Genomic DNA, 23,563 nt, shown 5'->3' with positions numbered 1-23,563 from the left:
AAAATCCCCGCCATTAATTTTTTTAAAGACTTTATGTATTTATTTGACAGAGAGAGCCAAAGAGCACAAGCAAGGGGGAGGGGTAGAGGGAGAAGCAGACTCCCCACTGAGCAGGGAGCCTGACACGGGGCTCGATCCCAGGACCCTGGGATGACCCTGGGATCATGACCTGAGCTGAAGGCAGATGCTCAACTGACTGAGCCAACCAGGCGCCCTCCTAATCCCCCCCATTTAATCTGTACATCCCAATATCAGAGCTGATAAGATTGAAAAGGAAATATTTTTTAGAATCAGTGAAGGATGCTATGCTCCCCACAGTATCGATAAAAAATAACCTGAAGCTTGTTCAGATTTAAGGAATTCTCCTCTGCTAGTTTTGTCTGTGCTCTGGCTTGGGAACACTCTGCATGGATTGTGTTTCCCCTTCCATCCCCATCCCACACTTAGAGCTGGTCCTTGCTTGTTCATTCAGTTTTAATGAAGCCTATGCATACAAGCTACACCACACTTTTCCTAGTAGAAGCATCCAATTTACTCGACTCTGAAAAGGCCAGTACCATTTCAGGGACCGGGTTCTCTGTCTTGAAAGGCAATTCTAATGTTTTCTATGACCTAAAGACAGGACCCCTCCCTCAAACTATTTCAGGTACTAAATAGGGCTTTCCCTTTTATGGCAAACCTCTTAGGTTTAGGGGAAGATTGAATGGGAACATCGAAAGGAAGAAGAAGCATTCCTTATTTAAAAAAAAAAAGCATTTAATAGAAACTCAGAAGCCTTGTTTCCTTAGTAGAAAGAGCATTTAATAGGGGTGCCTGAGTGGCTCAATCTGTTAAGCATGTGCCTTCAGCTTGAGTCATGATCTCGGGGTCCCAGGATCCCGCGGGCTCCCTGCTCAGCAGAGAGTCTGCTTCTCCCTCTCCCTCTGCTGCTCCCCCTGCTTGTGCGCTCTCACTTGGGTTCTCTCTCAAATAAATATATAAAATCTTAAAAAAAAAAAAAGAGCACTTAATAGAGACTCAGAAGGCTTGTTCTAGTTGTGACCTTCCTTGGGTCCACCAGGACTGGGACAGCCCGTGGAGAAGAGCGGCTGCAGCCCCCAGCACTTCCTCCTTCACCTAGTCAAGCTGGAAAGGAACCTGGAGCACCTCTGCTTCAACTCTCATGTTGTAATGAAGGAACTGAGATCCCATGCAGGAAGTGATCAGCTTTTGTCACACAGTTCATAGAAAGAGCGTGAGCTCTGAGGTCTGCCCCCGGCCTGGGCTGGAGTCCAGCTCTGTCACTGGTTGTCCATGTGACCTTGGGCAGCTCCTTTAAGCTCACTGGAATAGAGGTGTGATAGTTCTTCCCTTGAAGTGGTGAGGATTAATGAATACTGGACACATAGCCTAGTGTAAAGAATATAATCAGCAAATCTCATTTATTATTTATTACCTGCAACTTCCCATCTTCCCAACTTCTCTGCTTCTGTGTTCTCGAACTGTGCACAGTAAGTTTGATTTCTCTGTAAGGCCCAGCCCTGCACATAAGTGAAGAATGCAGTCCTGTTCCCCCAAGTCTTATTCAGATTAAACAATACAGTCCCCTCAATCTCATTTTTTTGTGACATGATTTTTTGAAATCTCATGGACCTAGCCATCCTGTTGAAAATGCCATTTGTAAATGTTTCTTTTCTTTTTTATTTTTCTTTTAAGTTTTTATTTTAATTCCAGATATTTAACCGTGTTATATTAGTTTCATGTTTACAATACAACATCCAGGGCTCATCAACAACAGTGCCCTCCTTAATCCCCATCACCCCTTTCACCCATCCCCCCACCAACCTTCCCTCTGATAACCATCAGTTTTCTACAGTTAAGAGTCTGTTTCTTGGTTTGTTTCTTTTAAAGGATACATATTACTAAAGAGTCAACATAGAAAAAAATGACAGATGATGAAAAAAATATTCACAGCGTATGTTAGAGGAAGGATTACTCTCTCTCTAGTATATAAATTCAAAAAAAATTATATACCATACACTATAATATATATATATTTTTTAAATTTAAGAGTCTAATTGATAACTGGACAAAAGCTATGAGGCCAAAATTCATATAAGATTTACAACCAGTAAGCAAAAACCTAGAGAAATAACCTCATTAATAATCAAAACAATAAGGACTAAAAATGATTATGAGGTACCAACCTATATGTGAAATTAGCAAAGAAAAAGAGGTTTTTGTCACAATAAAATTTGGTGCTAGTAGAGGTACATGGAAACATGCATTCAAAAGTACAAATACCAGGATAAATTTATACAGTTTTTTTATAAAACAATTTGATAATATATAAAATGAACAATAATAAATATTTCTGCTCTTACCCAATAAAGTCAGTCTTAAAAATTGAAGTCAGTCTTAAAAGTGGAAAATATTTTATATTGTTTATAAAAGGAGACTCAAGACCCACATGGGTGCTCACTCCATTAAGTGTCCGACTCTTGGTTTTGGCTCAGGTCATGATCTCAGTCAGGGTCATGAGATCGAGCCCTGAAGGGCTCTGCACTCAGCAGAGAGTCTGTTTGAGATTCTCTGTTCCCTCTGCCTCTGCCCCTCCCCACCCCTGCGCTCATGCTCTCTCTCAAATAAATAAATGAAATCTTTACTAAAAAAAAAATAAATAAAAGAAGACTCAAATGTCCAATAATAAGAGATTAGTTTTAAAAATTCAATCTGTATTGTCTAGTGGTTTAAAAGCCTCCGCATGCACATGAGAAAATGGCAATAATGTACAACTCATATTAAACAGGTAATAAACAGTTAACATTTTTTTAGAAAGTAAGCTATAAAGTTGTATATACTCTGCTATCTATTGTAACTATGTTTTAAAGAAAAGAACTCGTAGGAAAAAGGACAAAATGAATATATGAAAATGTAAATAACTGTTTTGTCGGGATAGTGGAATTATTTTTACTTTTTTCCACTCTAGCTGAGAGAATTCATGGTGACGGTGCTTGGCTGTACCCTGTGAGGCTATGGTTGCAGAAATATCTAAAACCCGTGCAGGAAAATTCAGTTACGTGAATCTCTGCTTTGACTAAGAAATGTTATGAAAAGCATTTTTTAAAATCACAATATTGCATTTATTTCAAAAGCAAGTGTTGCCAAAAACAATTTTCCTAAAACTAGTTTACTCCGGTATCTGGAGGCTGGTAAAACATATCAGTTCATGAGGGATGCATATATATTTGTATAAAACAATGTCATGGCTATTTTCATTTGGGAACAAATCTTGCAGTTGAAATTATAAATCTGTGCCATTTTTACCAGAAGAAGATAAAAATATTAAAAGGACAGCCAGGGTAATATCTCGTTAGAAATAACTTCCCAAACAGCTCCTTGAGAATGCTTGGCTTTACTTAATCTGCTGCCTGTGGTGAAAGGTCCGAGAGACCCTCTGATCCCACTTGGGATCCTGACCCAATTCGGAGAGTCAATAAGACCTTGAGCAAGTAATTTAACTTCTCTAAGCCTTAGTTCTCTCATCTATAATGTGGGAATGAAAATACTGAGTTACAGAGGTATTGCATTGGAAAGAATCAATGAGAAATGGTATGTTTTCAAGGACCTCACAAAGCAGATGGTTGGACACAGTAGAGTATCCCACCCTCCTAACAACCCTACAGGGCTCTTGAGGGAAATGTAAGTGTGGCATGAGGTCCAGCAGAACACCCTTTCCTGCTATGAGGCTATGAACACCAATGCAGACTAAGCCCCAAGGTGTGCTCCTTTGTCTGCACAGCCTAGATGGTGGGTTCAGAGCCAACGGAGTGGCCTCCTTTGCTCCTTCCCTATCAGCCCACATGAGGATCCCAGCTCTTACATTTCAGGTTGGGAGCTCAGACCAATGCAGAAAGCAGCACAGGCAAACAAAAAAGCCCACATGCCCAGGAGCCAGAGCAAGAGGGCCTCTTGCAGGCCTGCCTGACGTAGAGCTTCTCAGACTGGGGCAGGAAAACCAGCTGCTGGCCTGCCTCACCTTTACCCTGCATGGGGCAGGTGCTACAGGAACAGAGAGAGCAAGAGAGAGGTGGCTGCCGTGTTCCCCCAGCCAGAGAAATTGGAAGGAGGAGGATCCCAGGAATTCAGCCCTATGTAAGCTCTGATCTTTAAATGGTCATCTCAGGGGCGCCCAGCTGGCTCAATCAGGAGAGCATGCAATGCTTGATCTCAGGGTTGTAAGTTCAAGCCCCGTGTTGGGGTGTAAAGACTACTTAAAAATAAAACCTTTAAATGGTTCAACCCAGTGAATGCTCCCCTCCCTTGTCCAACAAAATGCATGCAGAGAGGACTAATGTGTAGCAATGCTCTTCCTGCATAAGAAGGACAGGATGAGGCAGCAGCAGGGATGGGTGAGTCCCCTCCTCCTCCATGCACACACTCCCCAATGACTTATGAATGACCAACACAGGGACAGTCACACAAATGCTGCTTCCCTTCCCCTTCTGGGCTCCTGGCATTACTGACATGAAGGGGAGAGTGGAGCTTATCTATTCCAGAAGGGAGGGCTGGGTTGTAGCTATTTAGGAGTAGTGAGGGGATCAGAAGCAAGTTCTCACCAGCTCTCACCTGGAACCAGCTCTGGGGAGCATAACAACCCTATAGCTAATCTTTCCCTCCAGTCTTGTCCTGCTCATGTTCACCACCTACACTGCAAGCACAGAGATCTCCAAATTGTTCATCTGATCACGCAACAGCTCTACTGAAAATGCTTCAGTTCTCACAGAATAAATTTCAAGGGGCTCTTGGGTGGCTCAGTTGGTTAAATGACTGCCTTCTGCTCAACTTGTGATCCTGAGGTCCTGGGATCAAGCCCCATGTCAGGCTCCCTGCTCAGCGGAGAGTCTGCTTCTCCCTCTCCCTCCACTCTTCCTCTCCATGCATACACTCTCTCTCTTTCTCTCTCAAATGAATAAATAAAATCTTAAAAAAAAAAAGGATAAATTTCAAATTCCCTGCCATGGCATTTAAGGCCATTGCCTTCCTGTCATGCTCTGCCACTCACTAGCTCTGCGACCTTCACTGGGCTCATTAACTATGTTTATGCTTTCCAATTTGTAAACTGAAAATAATGTAGTCCCTATCTCACAGGGATTTTGTAAGGAATAAATGGCATAATACACGTGTCCTTCTAGAGCCTGGTATGTGAGAAGTCCTCAAGACATTTAGTTTTTATTACCATCATCAGCACTACTCTTCCATAGCCATGTTCATGTTTTGCCCTTTGCCTAGAATCATCTGCCTGACCTTTTATACCAGCCAGCTCCTACTTATCCCTCAAGACCCAACCCAGCATTGCCTACCCTAACAAGCCTTCTCTGAATCCCTAGCTAGGTGGGGTCCTCTTCTGCAATGCAGGGTTCCCGCTGCTTAGCTCTACCATAACACCCAGCACACAGTACTTGTCTATGATCTGTCTCCCTCGGCACACTGGTGAGTTCCTCAAGGACAGGACTGTGTTTTATTTGTCTTTGAATTGCCAGGCCCAGCAGTGCATTAATTATACCAGTGAATATTTTGTGTTGAAATTGCCCTAAAAGTATCATGCATCCAACACTATGCGAGAAACTGTGGGAGAGACAAGAGGAGAGGATGAACCCTTGGACTAGAAGAGGATATATGCTTGTCAGCTAATTCCAAACCATCTGAAGATTGGGTTGTATGTGAGGGAGCTCCAGGGGGATTCTGAGATGAGGTGTGTTCCTGAAGCCTAAGGACACAAGGACTGGCCATGCTGTGTCAGACACCAAGTCAGCCCATCCAGCCTTGGCTCTGGCATTTGCTGCCAAAAACCATTTCCAAGAGGACTCAAAATGAGGCCATTCGAGTGCCCTGTTCACAGTACCATTGAGGGAAAATCTCATGCTCGGAGCCTCCAGACCTGTCCTTCCTCCTCTGGCCAGAGCTGTTGGGGAGCAAACGTCCAAATAGTCAAGGGCAGCCAACCCAAGGCTGACCGGAAACCTGTAGAGTGAAGCTCTACCAAAGCAGGTCCCAGAGTGATTAACCGAGCAAGTCTGAGTCTCTCCCTCCCCGGAACCTGATAGAGAAAGAAGCAAGAATGCTGTGCTGGTGATTCTCTGCTTGCCCAGCTCCCTCCCTTGACTCAGCCTCCACCCTTCTCTGCCTTCGCTCCTGGGGGCTGACCTCTGTGAGGACAACACCAGGTTCCCTTACCCTCTGGCGTCCTAATGGGTTCAAGTTCAGCCAACAGGGCAACTGGCAGGAGGTTGGAGCCTGGAGGAAAGAAAGGCCACAGAATTTACTCTTCCCACACCCCAGGTCCAGTGACGTCTGCCTTCCCCTATGGCCACAGTTCCCCTCAGGCAGTCTTTAAATGGCAGCAACTTTCAACCAGACTCCAAGACCACCATCTCCTCTCCTTACTCCCATCAGCCCAGGAGTGATAATGGCTTCCTGCCCTTGCTAGTTTTCTAGGGTCTCCTTGTGGGATCCTTATCTCTGTGCATACCTTTACCAATTAGTCCCTTCATTTAAAAGTTGCCTCAGAAATCCCAGCTAAGGAATGCCAGCCATTTCCTGCTGAGACCTAGACGGATCCAAAGACTTACCAAGAGAAACAAAGCCACAGCAGCCTAATGGTCTAGAAATAGCGTGAGGAGCTGCACAGTCCTCCCGAGGCTCTGGATTCTTACTGCACCCCCATCGTAATGCAACCTCCTGCATCTTTTGGGCTCCTTTATACCTGACTGCTCAGGGTACCTCTCTTCCCCCAACCTGAGGCCCGTCTTTCAGCTTTTCAAGCCTGGGCTCACACATCCATTTTCCTAACTACTACATGTCTCCTCAATAAATGCCCCTTTTAGGGGGCACCTGAATGGCTCAGTTGGTTGAGAATCTGACTCTGGTTCAGCTCAGGTCATGATCTCAAGGTCGTGGGACTGATTCCTGCATGGGCTCTGCGCTCCGTGTGGAGTCTGCTTGAGATTCTCTCTCCCTCTCCCTCTGCCTCTCCCACTCATGCTCTCTCTCTCTAAAATGAATAAATAAATCTTCAAGGAAAAAAAAACATTCTCTTGTACTCACACCACTTTCAATGCCCAAGAGCCTGGAGGGCATGCCTTCACACCCTGCTGGCGGCCCACAGAGCTGGCACGTGCCTTTGCCATGGCCACCATTAGCTTAGTGTTTGGTCCCTCAGAAGGAGGAGAGAACCGCTCACTGCCTGGACAGGGACTCAGATTTGGGCCACCAGACCCTACACTGTTATTGAGGAGACAAAATAAATAGGAGCAATTTAGGTCCTGTTACTGGAAAGGAAACTCATTTATATGTGTTTTCTTCTGATTTAAGTAGTATCCTCTCCAGCTCTTTCTGTGATACTGATTTTCCCATCTTCTACCTTTCAGAGAGGACCTAGAGTGTAGCCTCACATATGTTTCTAGCCTCAGTTATCTGCCACAGTAACTAAGCTGCAGTGGAAACCAAGCTCTTATTATTCCTTCGTGTCCTGATTTCATTAACATTTTTAAACTTGCTGTTACTTAATTTTCTATTCTTACACCTGTTCACATATTTCGTCTTGGAGGCAACCTGCCACATACTGACCCATAAAAATGAGAACCTAAAAACTAAAAGATAAAACCAAGAGTCTAGATAAAGCTAAAAATGATTTTAATCACTCTTCAGGGTTGCAGGAGAAGAGGAAGCCTGTGCGATCACCACCGTTGGACCAGCTAAGCACCAAGGCCCTTCCAGCTCAGAGAACGTTTGTGAGTGGCTTTGGCCTGGAAGGTTAATCTCACACTAGAGGGCCCATTGCCAGGATCTGTACTCTCTTGTCCTCTAGTGGATGGGTGCTGGGGCTGGGACTTGACTCCTGTCTGCAGCACCGTCCTCACCCAGCCTCTGGAGCGAGTCCTGTCTGGAGCGGGCCTGAGACTCTCATCCCGAGCACTTCTGCACCAATCCTTAGGACTGGTGGTGCCTCCTCCGCACATCTCCCAGCTCAGCTCAGGCCCTAAACACAGCAGGTCCTCAGAGAACGTTTGCCGAATGAAGGAGGCAGTGTAGCTCCCTGTGCCTCATCCCCACCCCAGTGGCCTTCACAGCAGCCCCACTGTGGCAGACATGGTGGTGAACAGGTTTATGCCGGCCCCTTTAACGCACTCTGGACAGAGGCACACAACTGCCCGAACTTCTTTTCACTGAAGTTCCAAACACGATTTAGTTTCTCTAATCAGAAGCCCTGGTCTGAGACTTAAATTCAGAACGGAGTTGCATGGGGACAGAGACAGGGCATGAGGCATGCGTTCTCGGGGTAGAACAGAGTCGACCTGCCTTGGGTTCAGAGCCAACAGTGTGGCAGCAGCTTCCTGATTGGGGCAAAGGCGGCAACTCTGCAGTGCAATTTGGGGGAGTCCTTCCTGGAAACTCAATCTATATTCTGTGTTTTGGGCACCCCCAGCAATTCTGTGAGCCATAAGTGCTGTCTCCCAGGCCCCTTTGTGCTAACCAGGTGAACAGACTCTGTTATTTCTAACGACTACCCCCTCACACACTTTCAGACTGCTCCTGGCCTTTCACCCTCCAAAGTTATTCCCCAGACTCAGACTTCCACACTCTTCGTCACGGCTCAGTTTACCTAAGCCATGTTAAGAAAGTGCCCTGCTCAGGGCCCTGGGCTAGATGCTGGAGTCATGGGCATGAAAAGGACCTAGTCACTGCCCTCCTGGAGTTTAAGGTCTAGTGAGGCAACTAACTGTGTAATTGCATATGTATCCATCAGAGATAGGGACTTCAAGAAGGTTTGACACGGGAGACAATTATGTTCTGGAAAGCTCACTGGAAGGCAGCTCATCGCCAATCCACAAGTACTCACTGCAACTACTCTGAGCATCTTCTGGAAAGTGAAACAAAAATGAGTAAATGTTTTATGAGGTAAGGAATTTTTAAATCTACCATGAGAAAACGCTTGCTCACTATAATGAGGCTGACTTCCATACAGACAACAAACACACACATGCCCCACCAACTCTACCCTGTTTCTTCATAATACAGGATTCCTCTCATTGCTTACAACAGTGCAAGGGACGCTCAAGATCTTCCCCACGTGTGGCTGCTGGGGAAAAGAACGCTGCTTGTCTTGGAGAGTCCAACAGCCACACTGTGCCATTTCAACCTCATTTCCTATTAATCTCTCCACTCACCCTGAGGCTTGGGATCATCCAACTTTCACCATCTCCAAAACATGACCTGCCCTGTCCCCTGTGTCTTCCCTCTCTAAATTTAACCCTTTATACTGCTCTCCTGCCTTGTCAAAATCCTACCTAGCTCAACTGAGTGCTACCTGCACCAAAAAGACTCCAATCGATCCCTAGAGACATGGAGAACTTTTCCACATCTGTGCTGTAGATCCTTGACATTTACAGATTTTAACATTCTTCATTTTGAACATTTTCAAACCACCCTAAAAGTCGACGACAGGGGCTAATTTGGAATTTTGTTAAGGAGAGGGTTTGAATCACTGCTGCCGTAAGGCTGGTATACAGGAAAGTGGTGCTGAGCCAAGAGGGTGGTGAGAAGATTTTGTATAAACAAGGCCCTGGAGGACAAAAGAGGGTAGAGAATGGGGACACCTCCTATCTTCACCCTCATCTTTATCCCAGTCTGTTAGAGAAGAATTTGTATGAGGATTGGTAAGAGATAAGAATCTAGTCCCTGAGCCCCAGCAAAAAACCTCAGGAGATGCAAGGTAGGCCCTTAAAGAAGGGAAAAGGGGAAGGCTGTGTAGGGGGGATGGCCAAGGTCCACGGGAACAGGACTGAAGCATTGCTGATTGGAAATCAGGGCTCAGGCACTAGTTGTCCTGGAGGAGTTCGAGGCCTTAGGCCCAGATTGTGGACCAGGTCCCCAGAAGCCTAGTATCAATTGTATTTCCATAGTCCTTTGTCACATCTACAAATGGAGCCTGATAGAGTCACAATATTTCTGTTATATTTTTTCTGAATTCTGGGGGGGTTACTATGAAGCTACAGAGGATTCCTCAAGTGCAGAGGTCCCAAAGAGCTTGGTAAGTACCCTCTGAAAGGGGAAGGTCTGTTGGACTTGTGATTGCCTCCATCACAGTGCCCATTACTTGGGGGAGCTGGGAGTCCTACCTTCTCCAATAGACTGGACAGGGACTTTGTCTTGATGGTCTTTCTTGCTCTCTATGGGACCACAGATCAAAGTGGGGCAGTCGTGACACTCGTCCAGTTGACCACATTGATTGGTCCAGGAGCAAAATTGAATTAGAGCTGGCCTGTGAATCTTTTCCCATTGGATGTTTGGACATGGGACCAGAGAAAACTTAGTCAGTCTCTCTCTGGTGGCCAATCAGATATAAAACTTCAGAGCTGCCAGAGGCTATTTTCCTACCATATGGGAAAAGCCAGACTGCAGCTGAAGAATAGTAATAAATACTAACACTTTTTAAAAACCTATGTACCGGGCACCATGCCAAGCCCTTTATGTGCATTAATTCACAACCCCCCGAGGTAGATAATATGATGATCCTTGTTTATGAATGAGGAAACTGAGGCAAAGCAAGGTTTAAGTAACTTGCTCAATATCACACAGCCAGCAAGTAACAAAGCCTAGGATCAACTGGCTCCAGAGCCCATCATCATAACCATGACTCTGCCTTGCAGGGCTGGCAGGCACTAGGGAGTAAAAATAAGAGATGGCAAGAGGCCTGGTCATGTTCAAGCTCCTGTCCCAGCTGTTTCAGGCTGCATATGGACCCATTCTGCCCTGTGTGGGTAGAGGAGGAAGCACATGTAACCAACACATGGTTGGCTCTCAATGTGAGATTCTACCACGAAGAACCAGCAAATTTCTGACAAAGATAGCATCTTCCCAGCATGTAGCATGGTGTCCACCACCTTCTTACTCTAAATCTTACTTTTTCCACTCAACTGGACAACCAAGGTGAGATTCCAAGTCCAAGTGAAATCATATTTTTAAAACCTAGCAATATCCTTCCAGTGCCCTAGGAGAAAATAAAGATTTTTCTATGTAACATATGAGGTCCTTCAGGGTCTTGCTCCTGCTTCATTTCTCACCATTCCCCTCCCCCTGCCTGTTTCCCATGGTGACCTACTAAGAAGAGAAAGTGAATTTCTGTGCTCTCGTGTGCTCTCCCAACCCCACCACCATTTTATCTAAGCTCACCCCCCAGTTGCTCACAAGTAGTTTGCAGGATTGTTGTCTGCCTCGGCTCCTGCTACTGCTCCCTTCTCCAGAGATAGAACACCAGAGACAGAAGTTCAAGACCGTAGCACTCCCAAAAAAGGACTGCTCACCTGGCTGACTCCCAAACACTGTACCCCTGACATTTCTGAGCTTCAGCTACCCGAGATTTTGCTACCTAATTAAAATAACATAGGAGAAAGTGCCCTGCACCGTGCCCAGACCATAGTAGTTGCTCAGCATGTGATATTATCCTTCCTTTTTTCCTCTCTTCATCTCCTGGGATCCCTAGTATTGAAGTGCTATTGTCCTCATCCTGCCCCTATGAAAGCAACTCAGAGCAAATCCCCCCACTTCATCTGCTCAGTGGCAGATCTGAGAACCATCAGGTCTCCTGGCCAAGTCCTAGCATCTAACAAGAATGGTGCAAATCCTACTGCTTTTGGTCAATGTGGGTGCTACTCTGGAGTCTGGGTCTGTGGCTGCAGGGGGGTCAGAGAGACTGGCTGGGGAGAGGGAAGAGCTTCAGAGCCCTACATCCCAGCAGACTCGATCGGGCCTGCCCACACAGCACCTTTCCCTGACCCTAGAGTCACTATAAAAAGAACAAGCTCAAAGCAAGCTGTTCTGGAAGCACCATTCCATCTTCATGGCAATTCTATTTGTGTCAGCTGAAGAAAGAGGGCTGGAGCATCCCATTCTGGTACAATTGGAATAATTACCCCTTAAATGTGATAATTACAGTTTGATCATTTTGTAGGCAAAGGCGAGATCGGTTCCAAGATTTTCTCCTCCTCGTTGGAACTTTCTGTAAAGAAACTGCTTATGTTCCAGGGCCACAGGATTCAGATTTCAGATCCAGCCGTGAATGTGCCTGCCTCTCCAAAAGGACATAACTTCTGCTATTTATCTTTTGTACTGTGTGCTGTAGAGTGGAGTGAGCCAAGGCAAGAGTCTGGGTAATTTAAACCAGAAGAGCGAGACCCTTTGCATGTGCGCATCAAGTTAAGAGCTGGCCGTCCTGTCAGAAATCATACAGACATATTGGCATCCATTTGCCCAAGGTGGCAACATAAATAGTGTTTTGATCAAGGCCTTGAATGCAGAAAAATCCTGTATTTGGATGACATTCTTTTTTTTTTTTTTTTTTTTAAAGATTTTATTTATTTATTTGACAGAGATAGAGACAGCCAGCGAGAGAGGGAACACAAGCAGGGGGAGTGGGAGAGGAAGAAGCAGGCTCATAGCAGAGGAGCCTGATGTGGGGCTCGATCCCATAACGCCGGGATCACGCCCTGAGCCGAAGGCAGACGCTTAACCGCTGTGCCACCCAGGCGCCCCTTGGATGACATTCTATACCTGTAAGCTGCATAACTGGTCTGTCCATTCTGGACATCAGAATCTTATCTATATAATTCAAGGTTTGGAACCCGAATCATGGCCATAAAAAGTTGAGAATAAACAAACCTAACCCATCGAATAAAATGTATAGAAATTACTATGCAAATTTTTAAAGCATTAGTATACATAAAACCAATTAGAACCACCACACTGGGATGGGAAGGTTTCTTCAGGAATGGTGAAACCTTTTGATCCTTAGCCAGGTAGATCTAAAGAAATATTTCTGCCCTTTTCCTGTCCAGCAGGTCCTCATTTGTCGTCCTGATTCTGCCTTATGATCCTTTCCTAGGCCCACACAGCCCATGTTCCACACATACCTGCCTTTAATGGCCACCCATTAGTGTCAACGTTTTGAGAATTCTAAGTCTCTCTTTTTGTATCGGTTCCAAGCTCATGCCTTAAGTGCTGATAGAATTGCTGTAACAGTATTTTTATGGTTCATTTATGGCCATAATACCTAATACGACAAACAAATATCCATAAAATGCTCAAATTTAAAGAGGTTCACAATCCTGCTGGGCTTTCTGCAGCTGAGCAGTGTCACAAGTGTCCCTTGGGCATGAGAGGAAGGGGCACCACCTCCAGGTGAGGTGCCCGCCTCAGGAGACTCTCACCCTCCCAGAGGCTTTCCACCCCAGGCTGCTTTTCACACCTCATCTCACACACATCCCCTTCCTGCAGATAGCACTTTGGAGTATTAGAGTTTCTCACCACTTCACATCCTCTCCTATCTAGCCACAGCCGTTCCGTCAATCTGTAGAGAGACCCCATTTCATCTCTGGGTCTTCCAAAAGCAGATGTCTATCCCTTTCACAAGGAAATCCCCATCCCCTTCAAAAAGAAATGGGTCTTCACTCAAAAAGTTGAACAGAATTACCTTATGACCCTGTAATTCCACTCTGAGGTAGATGGCAAAGCATTGAACATAGATACCCAAGCACATGTCCGTACACGTTCATAGCAGCACTCTTCTTTTTTTTTTTTTTTTAAGATTTTATTTATTTATTTGACAGAGAGACAGCCAGCGAGAGAGGGAACACAGCAGGGGGAGTAGGAGAGGAAGAAGCAGGCTCATAGCGGAGGAGCCTGATGTGGGGCTCGATCCCATAACGCCGGGATCACGCCCTGAGCCGAAGGCAGACGCTTAACCGCTGTGCCACCCAGGCGCCCCTGCACTCTTCTTAATCACCACGAGGTAGAAACAGCCCAAATGTCTATCTGTGGATAAATAGATAATTGTGGTATATACATCCAAAAAATATTTTCCAGCCATAAAAAGGAATGAAGTACTGAGCTGCTACAGTGTGGATGAGCTAAATGAAAGAAGCCAAACACAAATGGTTGCATGTTGTAAAATCCAATTGATTTTATAGGAAATACCCAAAACAGATGAATCCATGGAGACAGAAGGCAGACTGGAGGTAGCTAAGGGCTGGGGGAGCAGGCAGTGGGGAGAGCCTGCTTACTGCGTAAAGGGTTTTACATTGCAGTGATGGAAACATTGTGGAACTAGATAGCAGTGGTAGTTGTAAAATACTGCAAATGTACTAAATGCTACTGAATCATTCCTTTAAAATGCTTAATTTTATGCTATGTGAATCTCACCTCAAAAAATATTCTTTTTAAAGGAAAGAGGCTAAGTTACAGAGGAGGAGCCACCAGGAAAAGACAGACCTTCTTGACAGTAAGAGCTAAAAACAGGGTAAGGATGATGGGGTAAAATTAATCAAGGGCCCCCAGTCTCCCCCCACAGTGGCATAGATCAGCTCTGTGCAAAGGCTGTATGGAGTCTGGGGCTTCTCTCAGGAGCCGTGCAGAGCAGCAGGTGAAGGCCCGAGCCTGGAGTCTGGAGTCAGGGCTCCCCCTCCGCAGCCGGCTCCTCTCCTCTGGGTCTCCACCTCCCTCAGCTGCAAACCCAGAGAACTACCTCCCAGGGCTCTTGTGAGGCTTTAAGTAAACAGTAAATAGGAAGGTACTCATGGCCCAGCACAAAAATGCAAGGCTTGCCTTTTGGTTCAGGGTTCCAATTCTAACTTACTCCTCGTGTGCCCTTAAACAAGTCACTGAACCTCTCTGAACCTTGTTCTTATCTCTCCCTACCTTGCAGGATTGTTGTGAGGCCTGGCAATAATATATGCCAAGTGCCTGGCACCCATTAGCTGCTCGGGAAATTGAAGCTATTATTAAATGGGCAGGAACAGTTCCTGCTGGGAAGTGAAGGAATAAGAGAAACTGAGCACAATGGGTGTTGGGGGTGGAGGTGGGTGTCATCGGAAATGTCATGACTAGCCCAAGATCTTGACGTACTAGAAACAGCATACGTGCGGCCCCTTCCCTCTCCTGCACCCATAGCAGGCATTGCCAGTCAACACTGGGTATTCTTCTCTAAGGCTCCAGGATGTGGCCTCAGACAATGCTTTGTTCCAAGCAGTCAGTCCAAGAGAGTTGTCATGAAGTTGAAACCTAGTTGCCACCCCTGAATGAGAGATTTTGTTTCCTTGAACAAATAAAAAAAAGATGCAGAATGGCCCCTTTGAGGAGGAGAGGTCATGTGTCCCTAATAGCAGCCATGATTTCACAATTCATGCCCCATGCACAACGGATACAAAAGGTGGGGGGGGGTGAGGGACAGTGTGACTTCTCTGCACCGCATGCAGGATGTTCAGTTCTGAGCTCCACCACTTACTTCTCTGTGACCTGGGACACAGGTCGCCTCCGCCTTCCAAACCTCAGTTTTCCCATCTGTGAAATAGGAGCAATACTACCTCACTCATGGAGTTGCTAAGGAGCTCACATGTTCTGATATATAGAAATGAGCTCAGATGAAGAGATAAAGAAAGCAACTCCCATGTATCAGGAGTTCTTTGGGGAACCACTCTGTGGTTCAGGATGGGAGGACATGGGCCACATGAGGCTTTGGAGAGATTTGCCAGCTCTCCTACACCCCAGGGCAGAAACTGGGCCCTGAAGATGAGGAGACCCTGAAATCCTATTTCCCAGGCAAGTCCCTTTGAGATCCAAGGCAGCCAACTGTACCATGAGGAAAATTTCTCTGATCAGGCACCTTGAGGCTGGCGTTATGGACTCTGCCAGGCAAGGATTATCTCTGGCCAGGAAAGAGGGTCTCTTGAAGATCCTCCAAGTCAGCATCTAGGTCAGGAGACCTGGGTGAAATACGTGGCCTGGACTCCTAAAGTCTAGACAAGGGGACTGAGCAAAGAACAGGAAACAACCCTTTCTTTTTAATGCCACTCCCCAGCCTAACACCCTTCAGCGATTCCTCTTCACCCATAGATGGAGTCAAAGAGAGCTTGAGGGCTAGCCCCACCTTTTCCAACCTCACCTTCAGAATCCCTCCGTCCTCAACCCATTGCTCTAGCCATTCTCTCAAAGGAACCAGACTCTCTCACACATACTTCTTGGCTTTTGCAGGACTGTTGCTTTTTGCACACCCCCTACCCCCATCCACCAAATCCACTTAACCAAATTACTTTTTTACTCATCCTGGCAAATGAAAGACTTCCCAGGGCTCCCTCCTTTGGGTAGAATAAGCCTCCCTTACACCTTCCCTTGGTGTAAGGGACCTTTCTCCTTCGTCACAGTATTGATTACATTTAGACTGAGAGCAATCTGAAGGCAGCACTATGTCTTACGTCTGGATCCTCATGGCTTAGCAAAGTACCTGGCACCATAAATAGTACTCAGTAAGGATTAGTTGAAGGAATAAATGAATAATCAGTGAGAGACACTGTCAGGTATGATGTCACATTGCAAAATTTAATAATGTTTTAACAATTCTTTTGTTCTCTTTTTCTTTCCTTTTAATCTTTTTCTTGATTTACTATAATCAGCAAACTTGTCATTGGTTGTCATTGCCAGCTCCCTAGTACAATCAGGAAAAGAAGGTCTCAGATCCGTGGGGGATATGGGGCTTGTCGTCACTTTCAAGCCATGAAAAATGTATTATTAACATAAAATAACACAAAGGGCCCTGGGTGGCGCAGTCCATTTCGTACCATGGTCAAGACCCACGTCAAGCTCCGAGCTCAGTGAAGAGTCTGCTAAAGTTTTTCTCTCCTTCTCCCTCTTCCCTTCCCTGTGCTCTTTCTCTCAAAAAAATAAATAAATCTTAAAAAAAAAATAAAATAAAATAGCACAAAACTTTTGTGACAATGGGCTCCTCTGACTCAGGGATTATACGAAAACTATAAAATTAGTTGCAGAAATAAGGGCAAAAGATGGTCTTCTGTTCTGTCCACATACTCCCTCTAGTGTCAAAAACTCAAAGTAAACTAAGGAAGGAAAAGGATCCCATTGGGGCCTATCTGTATCTCAAAGCCTCATTCACCTGCTTTAAAAAATACATTAGGATTCTTTCATATCACCTATTCTGAGAGAAAAGGACCAATGTGGGGAATGGTCCAGGCTGCATATTCTCTCCTTGAAGTCACCAGATCTACATTCACAGAGCTGGAAGGCCACTGGCCACCTCTTGCAGTTATGTCCATCCTGGGTTCCCAGACCTCTGGGCCTCAGAAGAAAAAGTACTCGGGTCCTCGTGAGGGACCTGGAATTTCACAATGCCTGAGGAAACTGTACCATCACTGGAGATGAAACTGAAAACCACCAAAGAAACTGGTAAGTGTTTTTGCCTTCAAGACGCTATCAGCTTGGTGTTGGATCAGCACTGCGTAGATCCTGCTCGCTAAATTTTGGTAGTTATTTATGTCTTAAAATAATCAAAAATAGGAAAATAAGTAATGGCTTCATATACGTGGTTGGTAAAGAGTGTAAGATATGTTTAAATTTGGGGCTCATAAGAATAAAAACATAATAAAAGTGGCCCTTCACGATGAAAAAGCTAGCACCCACTGCCCTGCTAGTTATTGGTCTCTGAGGAGTGGGTAAACCAAGCTGCTTTCAGAGAGAGAGCGCTTCTCATGGCCAGGCCACCTCATCAGACATCGGGAGGAACAATTGTTCATAAGCCTGTACTAGTGACGGCAAATAGTGTTTCCTGGAAAGGTACTCACACTGGCTTTTATCAGTTTGGGCTTAAAAACATTCAAAAGCTCCTGAGAGTCTATTGTGCAAACCCAATTCCCTAGTCTTTTTATTCTTGTTTTCAGTTTTATCTCCCCCAATTTCTCCCGATCTTCCAAATGACTCTGATGCACCAATCTATCAGGTGTCCTCACCAAACTGTATTTTGAACATTTATTGGTTCATTCAACACATATTTAGTGAAGACTCATTAGGGGCCAGGCATTATGCCAGGTGTTGGAGAAAACAGTGACAGATGTGTCTCTACCGTCATGGAGAAAATAAATAAGAAATACAAGGGCAAGGACAAGGACAGGGGTCGCTACAGGAGTTCCATGAAAGAGAATATGATTAGCCCTGCTTTGGTCACTTGACATTCAACACTTTATTTCTGTTGCGGAGTTTTACAGTAATGTAAATAAAAACCAATAAGTATGAATGTATAAAGAGGTACATTTTTTTCCGAAATCGGTAATTAAAAATATTGTGGTCCCCCTTACTGGTCTATATCTTCCAGTAGTCTGTGAGCTCTTCCATAACAGTGATCATCATATCATTTGACAGAATTACAATCATATTGGATATACATACACTTACGTATATATCACTACTTTAACATATGTGTGTATATGTAAAGAATTTTCTTAAATGATCATATCAATGATTATATAATATTCCATGATTGTATAATATTCCCATTTGAATAATTCCAATTATATGATTGTAGAGTATTCCAATTTGTGACATTTGTGCAAGTTGCTGAATCACATTGAATATTTAGATTTTTTCTAATTTTTTACTATAAATAACATTCCATGGGTTATAATTTTTAAAAATCTTAGCTACAGATATGATTACTTTTTCTTAGGATAGATTTTGAGAATTGAACCTCTGGCTATTCCCTTTTTATAATTTCGTATATAGTATTAAATTGCTTTCCAACTGTATTGTATTAACTTACCCTCCTGCCAGAAGTGTGAGTGACCCTATCTAATGGCATATTTGCTGGCGTGGATCATTTTTTTTTAACTTTAATAGGTAAAACTGGTATATCTTTGTTTGCTTTTTTCATCTTACCGGTGAGTTTAAACTGTCCCTTCTTTTTTTCTTCAATTTTTTAAAGCCTTATATTTCCTCATCATAAACTTTAAGCCCTTGCTGGCAGGAATCAAGTGTTATCCCTTTAATGGGCCTCAGTGCTTAGAATGGTGCTTTTTATGCAGCTGATGCTTACAAAGCTTTGAAACAAATAGGCAGGAAAATCCAGGGGTAACTGTTTACATCCTTGTGAGAATAATTAAGGCACTAAAACCTAATGATTGTGACCACTTTAGAACTGACAAAGGACATATTAGCATGTTTGAACCCCACAACTACTGTGTGTTGTTATTTTCAGCATTTTTACCATGTGGAACAAAGTCTGAAGTAACAGGCCTCAGAGGGATAAGTGGTGAAAATCAGGCCCACTCTGGAAACAAATTGTTTCCCTCCAGACGGGGACTAAACCAAGTGAAGTTTATCCTCCTGCACACAAGAGGGCGAAGCAGTAAGCCATGAAGAAACACGAATGTGGACCTCGTTGGACTACATTTCCCAGGTTTCTGAGCGATTTCCCAGGTTTCTGCGCGATTCCCCCGGAATGCTCAGCGAACGAGGATTTCAGATCCCAGGTTGCCGGGTGGTAGGATGTGGCTGCGTCTCACACCCAGGCGTGTAATGGCCTCTGGCTTCCTCGGGGAACCTCTGCTGTTGAGCTGTACCTCATTGCTAGGAAACGGGCACTGGAAGGTCTCAGACACGGTCCCGCTGTCTTAGCGCGGTAACGTCGTGCGCCGGCTGGGAAGGGACGGTGGGTGGAGCCGAGCCGCTGTGAATCATGCTAGTGAGTTGTGGGTCTGTCTGTGAAGAGGCCCACCTTTGCGGGAGCGCGGCTGGAGTCCGCGCTGGTGGAAAACTACACTTCCCAGCATCCTCGCGGTGCCAGAACTACCTTGCCCGAAAGCTTAAGCGTGATTCATTCAGCCTTTCGCCTCCTTCCGCCAGCCCGAAAACAGGAAATGTGGAGTCGCTGTGTTTGGCGGCTCCTGCGATCTGAGGGCCGTGGAGGCCGCCGGGTTTCGAGCCTCGGCGGGGTTTTTTCGCCGGCCCTGCGGAGAGGTGAGACGAGGCAGCTTGTCACCGATGCCTGACTGCACTGTGGGGAGACTGCCGATGGTTTGTGCCTGCGAGGGTGCCACTCCCCTCCCAGGCCCGCCTGGTCTCGCCAGGTTGCCCTGGGGCGGGAAGGGAGAGGACAGAGAACCGCCTTCTCTTCTGAGAGCCGGGGGTTCCCACCTGGCTCCACCACTAGAGTACCACCCAGGCTACTTTCTCAGGCCTCGTTTCCTTCTGTCTAATAAGGCTGGCAATCCCCGCCCTTTCGGAGGTCAGTCAGGAGCAATCTGTGTTCTGAGAGTTCTGGTTTCTTTCGTCGCCTGTTCAAACTCAGGCTGTGTTATTTGGGTGCTGTCTCGAGCCCACGTTTTTTGTAGACCACAGCATACATTTCAGGTCAGGCCGGCTTTATTTTCGCTGTAATTTCTAGTAGTCTGCAGTCACATAGTAGCCATTCAAAGCAAAACAAAACGTGAAATGCTGGAACCAGCAAGTATTAAACTTGTTGGCACCCTTGTTAGCATTGTGTCCTGAAGGACGTCAGACTTTATGGTGAAAGATGATTCCAGAATCTCCCCTCATCCTTTTTAAAAACTCTATAAGGTTGTCTACAGAATAGCCACTTCGTACTAACCTTAGCATTCTCTATTCACCTTCTTAAATCTTCAGTGCCATGTGAAATGAGCCACCCAGTGCCCACCGTACTTTGTGCCAGTCTGCTAATTGCTTCATTTTACTCACACAGTAAGATTGCAGTTGTAGATCCCCCATCTGTAAGACTGCTGTTGAGCTCCCAGTGTCTGTCACGAGCTACTTGGTTACACATTTAGGTGTTGAGTGTATATACACATTATGATGGACTTTACAAAAAGGAGATAGCATTTTTTGAACCCTGGGAAATCACCTCATTGTTTATCTTATCTTTGTAAATTTTGAGAGATAATGTGTTTTCATTTGAATGTGTAAACAAAGAATATTAAACAATTTTGGAGAATGAACTTTGAAGTATTAGGAAATACTTCATAAGTAAACAATAATGTCTTAACATATTTGTTGAGTTACCCTACTTGAATCTGACTTTGTTGGAGAAATCTTAAGTAGCCCCTTACACCTAAAATGATTTGTGTCCCTCATCACTGAACAAATATTGATTGAATGCTTACTGTGTAGTTTAAACTTGCCTAATAATGTCAGTAATGAAGGAATTTGAAAACCTTGACCTCAGCCTATGGAAGGATCTCAGTTATTTAGTCCAATTTCTTTTTTAAAGATAAATAGAGAAGGCATGGGAAGGTGATGCAGTTTGTCTAAGTTTTAATAGTGCTGGATTCCTAGTTCATTACTGCTTCCCAGATTTAGCAGAATAGAAACCCTGGGGATACTTTTCAAAAATACATAGTTTTAAGCCCTATTCCAGAACTCCTGAGTCAGTCTTCAGGGGTGGAGCCCAGGGATCTCTGTGTTATTTATTTATTAATTCTGTTAATTCTGATGTAGCTAGCAAAGCACCTGTCAACAGACCAGCATATAGATACATAGATATATAGATCTATATTAATAACCAGCTATGTCACTGAAGTGGTGTAGCTCTAAATTAGCAATTAGTTAATATAAAACTTGTAATTTAGATTTAATGAGACAGCATTTTAAAGATTTTTTTAATTTATTTGACAGAGATAGAGACAGCCAGCGAGAGAGGGAACACAAGCAGGAGGAGTGGGAGAGGAAGAAGCAGGCTTCCAGCAGGGGAGCCTGATGTGGGGCTCGATCCCAGAACGCTGGGATCATGCCCGGAGCCGAAGGCAGACGCTTAACGACTGAGCCACCCAGGTGCCCCTAATGAGACAGCATTTTACATGTGTTATCAAAAGTAAAATCTGGTGTTCTCTGGCAAAGAGCTTGGTGCAAGGTAGGCCAGAGTGCTGATCCAAGATGTACAATTTAAAAGCTTTGTGTTGCTGGTTACATCTTTAAACTGTGAGTTTGTTTCTCACTTTAGGAAAACCACAAGATATGTATGAAAGGAAGGGTTTAGGATTTTGTACAATTGTATAGATTCTGGGAACTTTTAAGATATTAAGGACCTGTTATCTCACCCTGAGCTAAGAACAGTGATTCTGTTTACTTCCTTTCCTCTACCTATTAATATGTTTACAAAGATTTATTCTTAAAATTGCTTGTGAGTTGAAGTACTTGTGAAGCCCTGCTCTGGCTATCAAAGGCTTTTCCATTTCCTCGTTCCCTCCAAAGAAGAGTGCTCTCTAAAGTCCTACTGCAAGGAAGGCTGTCAACACCTACTTCTTAGGATTGTGAGGACTCAGCCAAAGATTACAGAACTATTTGAGTACACCCAAGGAATGAATGTTCCACAGATCCTTCTGTATTCTTCCTCCTCATCCCCATAGTATATAGAGCCCAAGGTAGAAATAGCAAAGGCAGCTCATGCCTTTGTGAATTTTGCTCATTGTGGTCCTCCTGCCTGGCTAACGTCTCTTTAAGATTTACTATAACTAGTATCTTTTCCAAATAGCCATTTAAAAAAATTTTTAGTTTATTTAAATTCAACTAATATATAGCGTATTATTAGTCCAGAGGTAGAGTTCAGTGATTCATCAATTACATATAACACCCAGTGCTCATTACATCACGTGCCCTCCTTAATGGCCATCACCCAGTTACCCTATCCCCCAACACCTTCCCCTCCAGCAACCCTCAATTTGTTTCCTGTAGTTGAGTCTCTTATGTTTTGTCTCCCTCTCTGATTTCATCTTTTTTTCCCTCCCTTCTCCTGTGATCCTCGGTTTTGTTTCTTGAATTCCACGAGTGAAACAGTATAATTGTCTTTCTCTGATTGACTTATTTTGCTTAGCATAATACCCTCTAGTTCCGTCCAGTCCATGTCGTTGCAAATGGTAAGATTTCACCAAACAGCCATTTTTAACCCTTTATTCTCACTGAGGACCAGATGTCTCTCCTTTGTATTCCTTTACGGATATATCTTGATAGCACATGATTTAAACCTCAGCCTTGATCCTCATTGTACCCACACCACCTAACACAGTTCCTTTCGATCAGCAAATATTTGCTGAGCACCAGGAATTGTTATAGGCGTCAGGGATTCCATGACAAGCAAGAGCAGGTGTGGTTCTTGCTCACGGGGACCTTATAATCTAATGTGATGGTCCTCGAAGTTTTTCTGTAATGAGGCAGATTGTATCTGGTCATATGGTCACTTGCTACTACTCTTGTCATGGTAGCATGAAAGCACCTGTAGGTGTAAAGGACTGGCCATTACTTTTTCATCATTTGAACTTAGAGTTTATATTTAGATACTGTTTTTAAAATTCTCATGTTTTCCATTAATAAGTGAATGAGCATGGCTGTGTTTCAGTAAAGCTGTTTAGGAAAATAGGTGATGGTGGCCTGCAGGCTGTGGTTTGCTGACCTGATCCCTGGCCTCGTGGGAAAGCAGTTCACAGTCATAAATGTGTAAATTGTGAGGTGCGGCAAAATAATGTTCTAGGATCCTGTGAAAAACGCTAACAAGAAACACCTGACCTAAGAGAGTCTGAGCAGTCTTTCCAGTGGAGGAGACATTCAAACTGAACTCTGAAGGATAAATATGAGTAGGCAAAAAAAAAAAAAAAAAAAAGCTTTCTCAAATTATTAAGAGAATTAAAGAATGAAGAGTCCTTGAGAGCGGAGGGCCAAATTGAGCAGAGTGGGACATGAG

At 44.5% G+C, this 23,563-nt stretch overlaps 1 protein-coding gene across 6 annotated transcripts in view; it reads left to right on the top strand.

Moving 5' to 3' along the window:
- The first annotated feature begins 19,315 nt into the window (after nucleotides 1-19,315).
- Nucleotides 19,316-23,563, top strand: part of CCDC90B (coiled-coil domain containing 90B) — a 41,933-nt gene continuing 37,685 nt past the window's right edge. For 2 of the 6 annotated variants that reach the window (XM_045815648.2, XM_045815646.2), the window contains exon 1: nucleotides 19,316-19,833. In XM_045815648.2, coding sequence (XP_045671604.1) covers nucleotides 19,734-19,833 — 100 coding nt within the window. In that variant the 5' untranslated portion in view covers nucleotides 19,316-19,733. Of the gene's footprint in view, nucleotides 19,834-19,872; nucleotides 20,102-21,654; nucleotides 21,740-23,563 lie in introns of those variants that run through there. The other 4 variants (XR_006782986.2, XM_045815645.2, XM_045815649.2 and 1 more) reach the window with 3 other exon arrangements.

Source organism: Ursus americanus, chromosome 16 (assembly GCF_024610735.1).
Source record: "Ursus americanus isolate L20-20 chromosome 16, mUrsAme1.1.p, whole genome shotgun sequence".
NCBI lineage: Eukaryota > Metazoa > Chordata > Mammalia > Carnivora > Ursidae > Ursus > Ursus americanus.
Note: the sequence above shows the minus strand (reverse complement) of the source record. Positions and strands in the feature narration are given on the sequence as shown.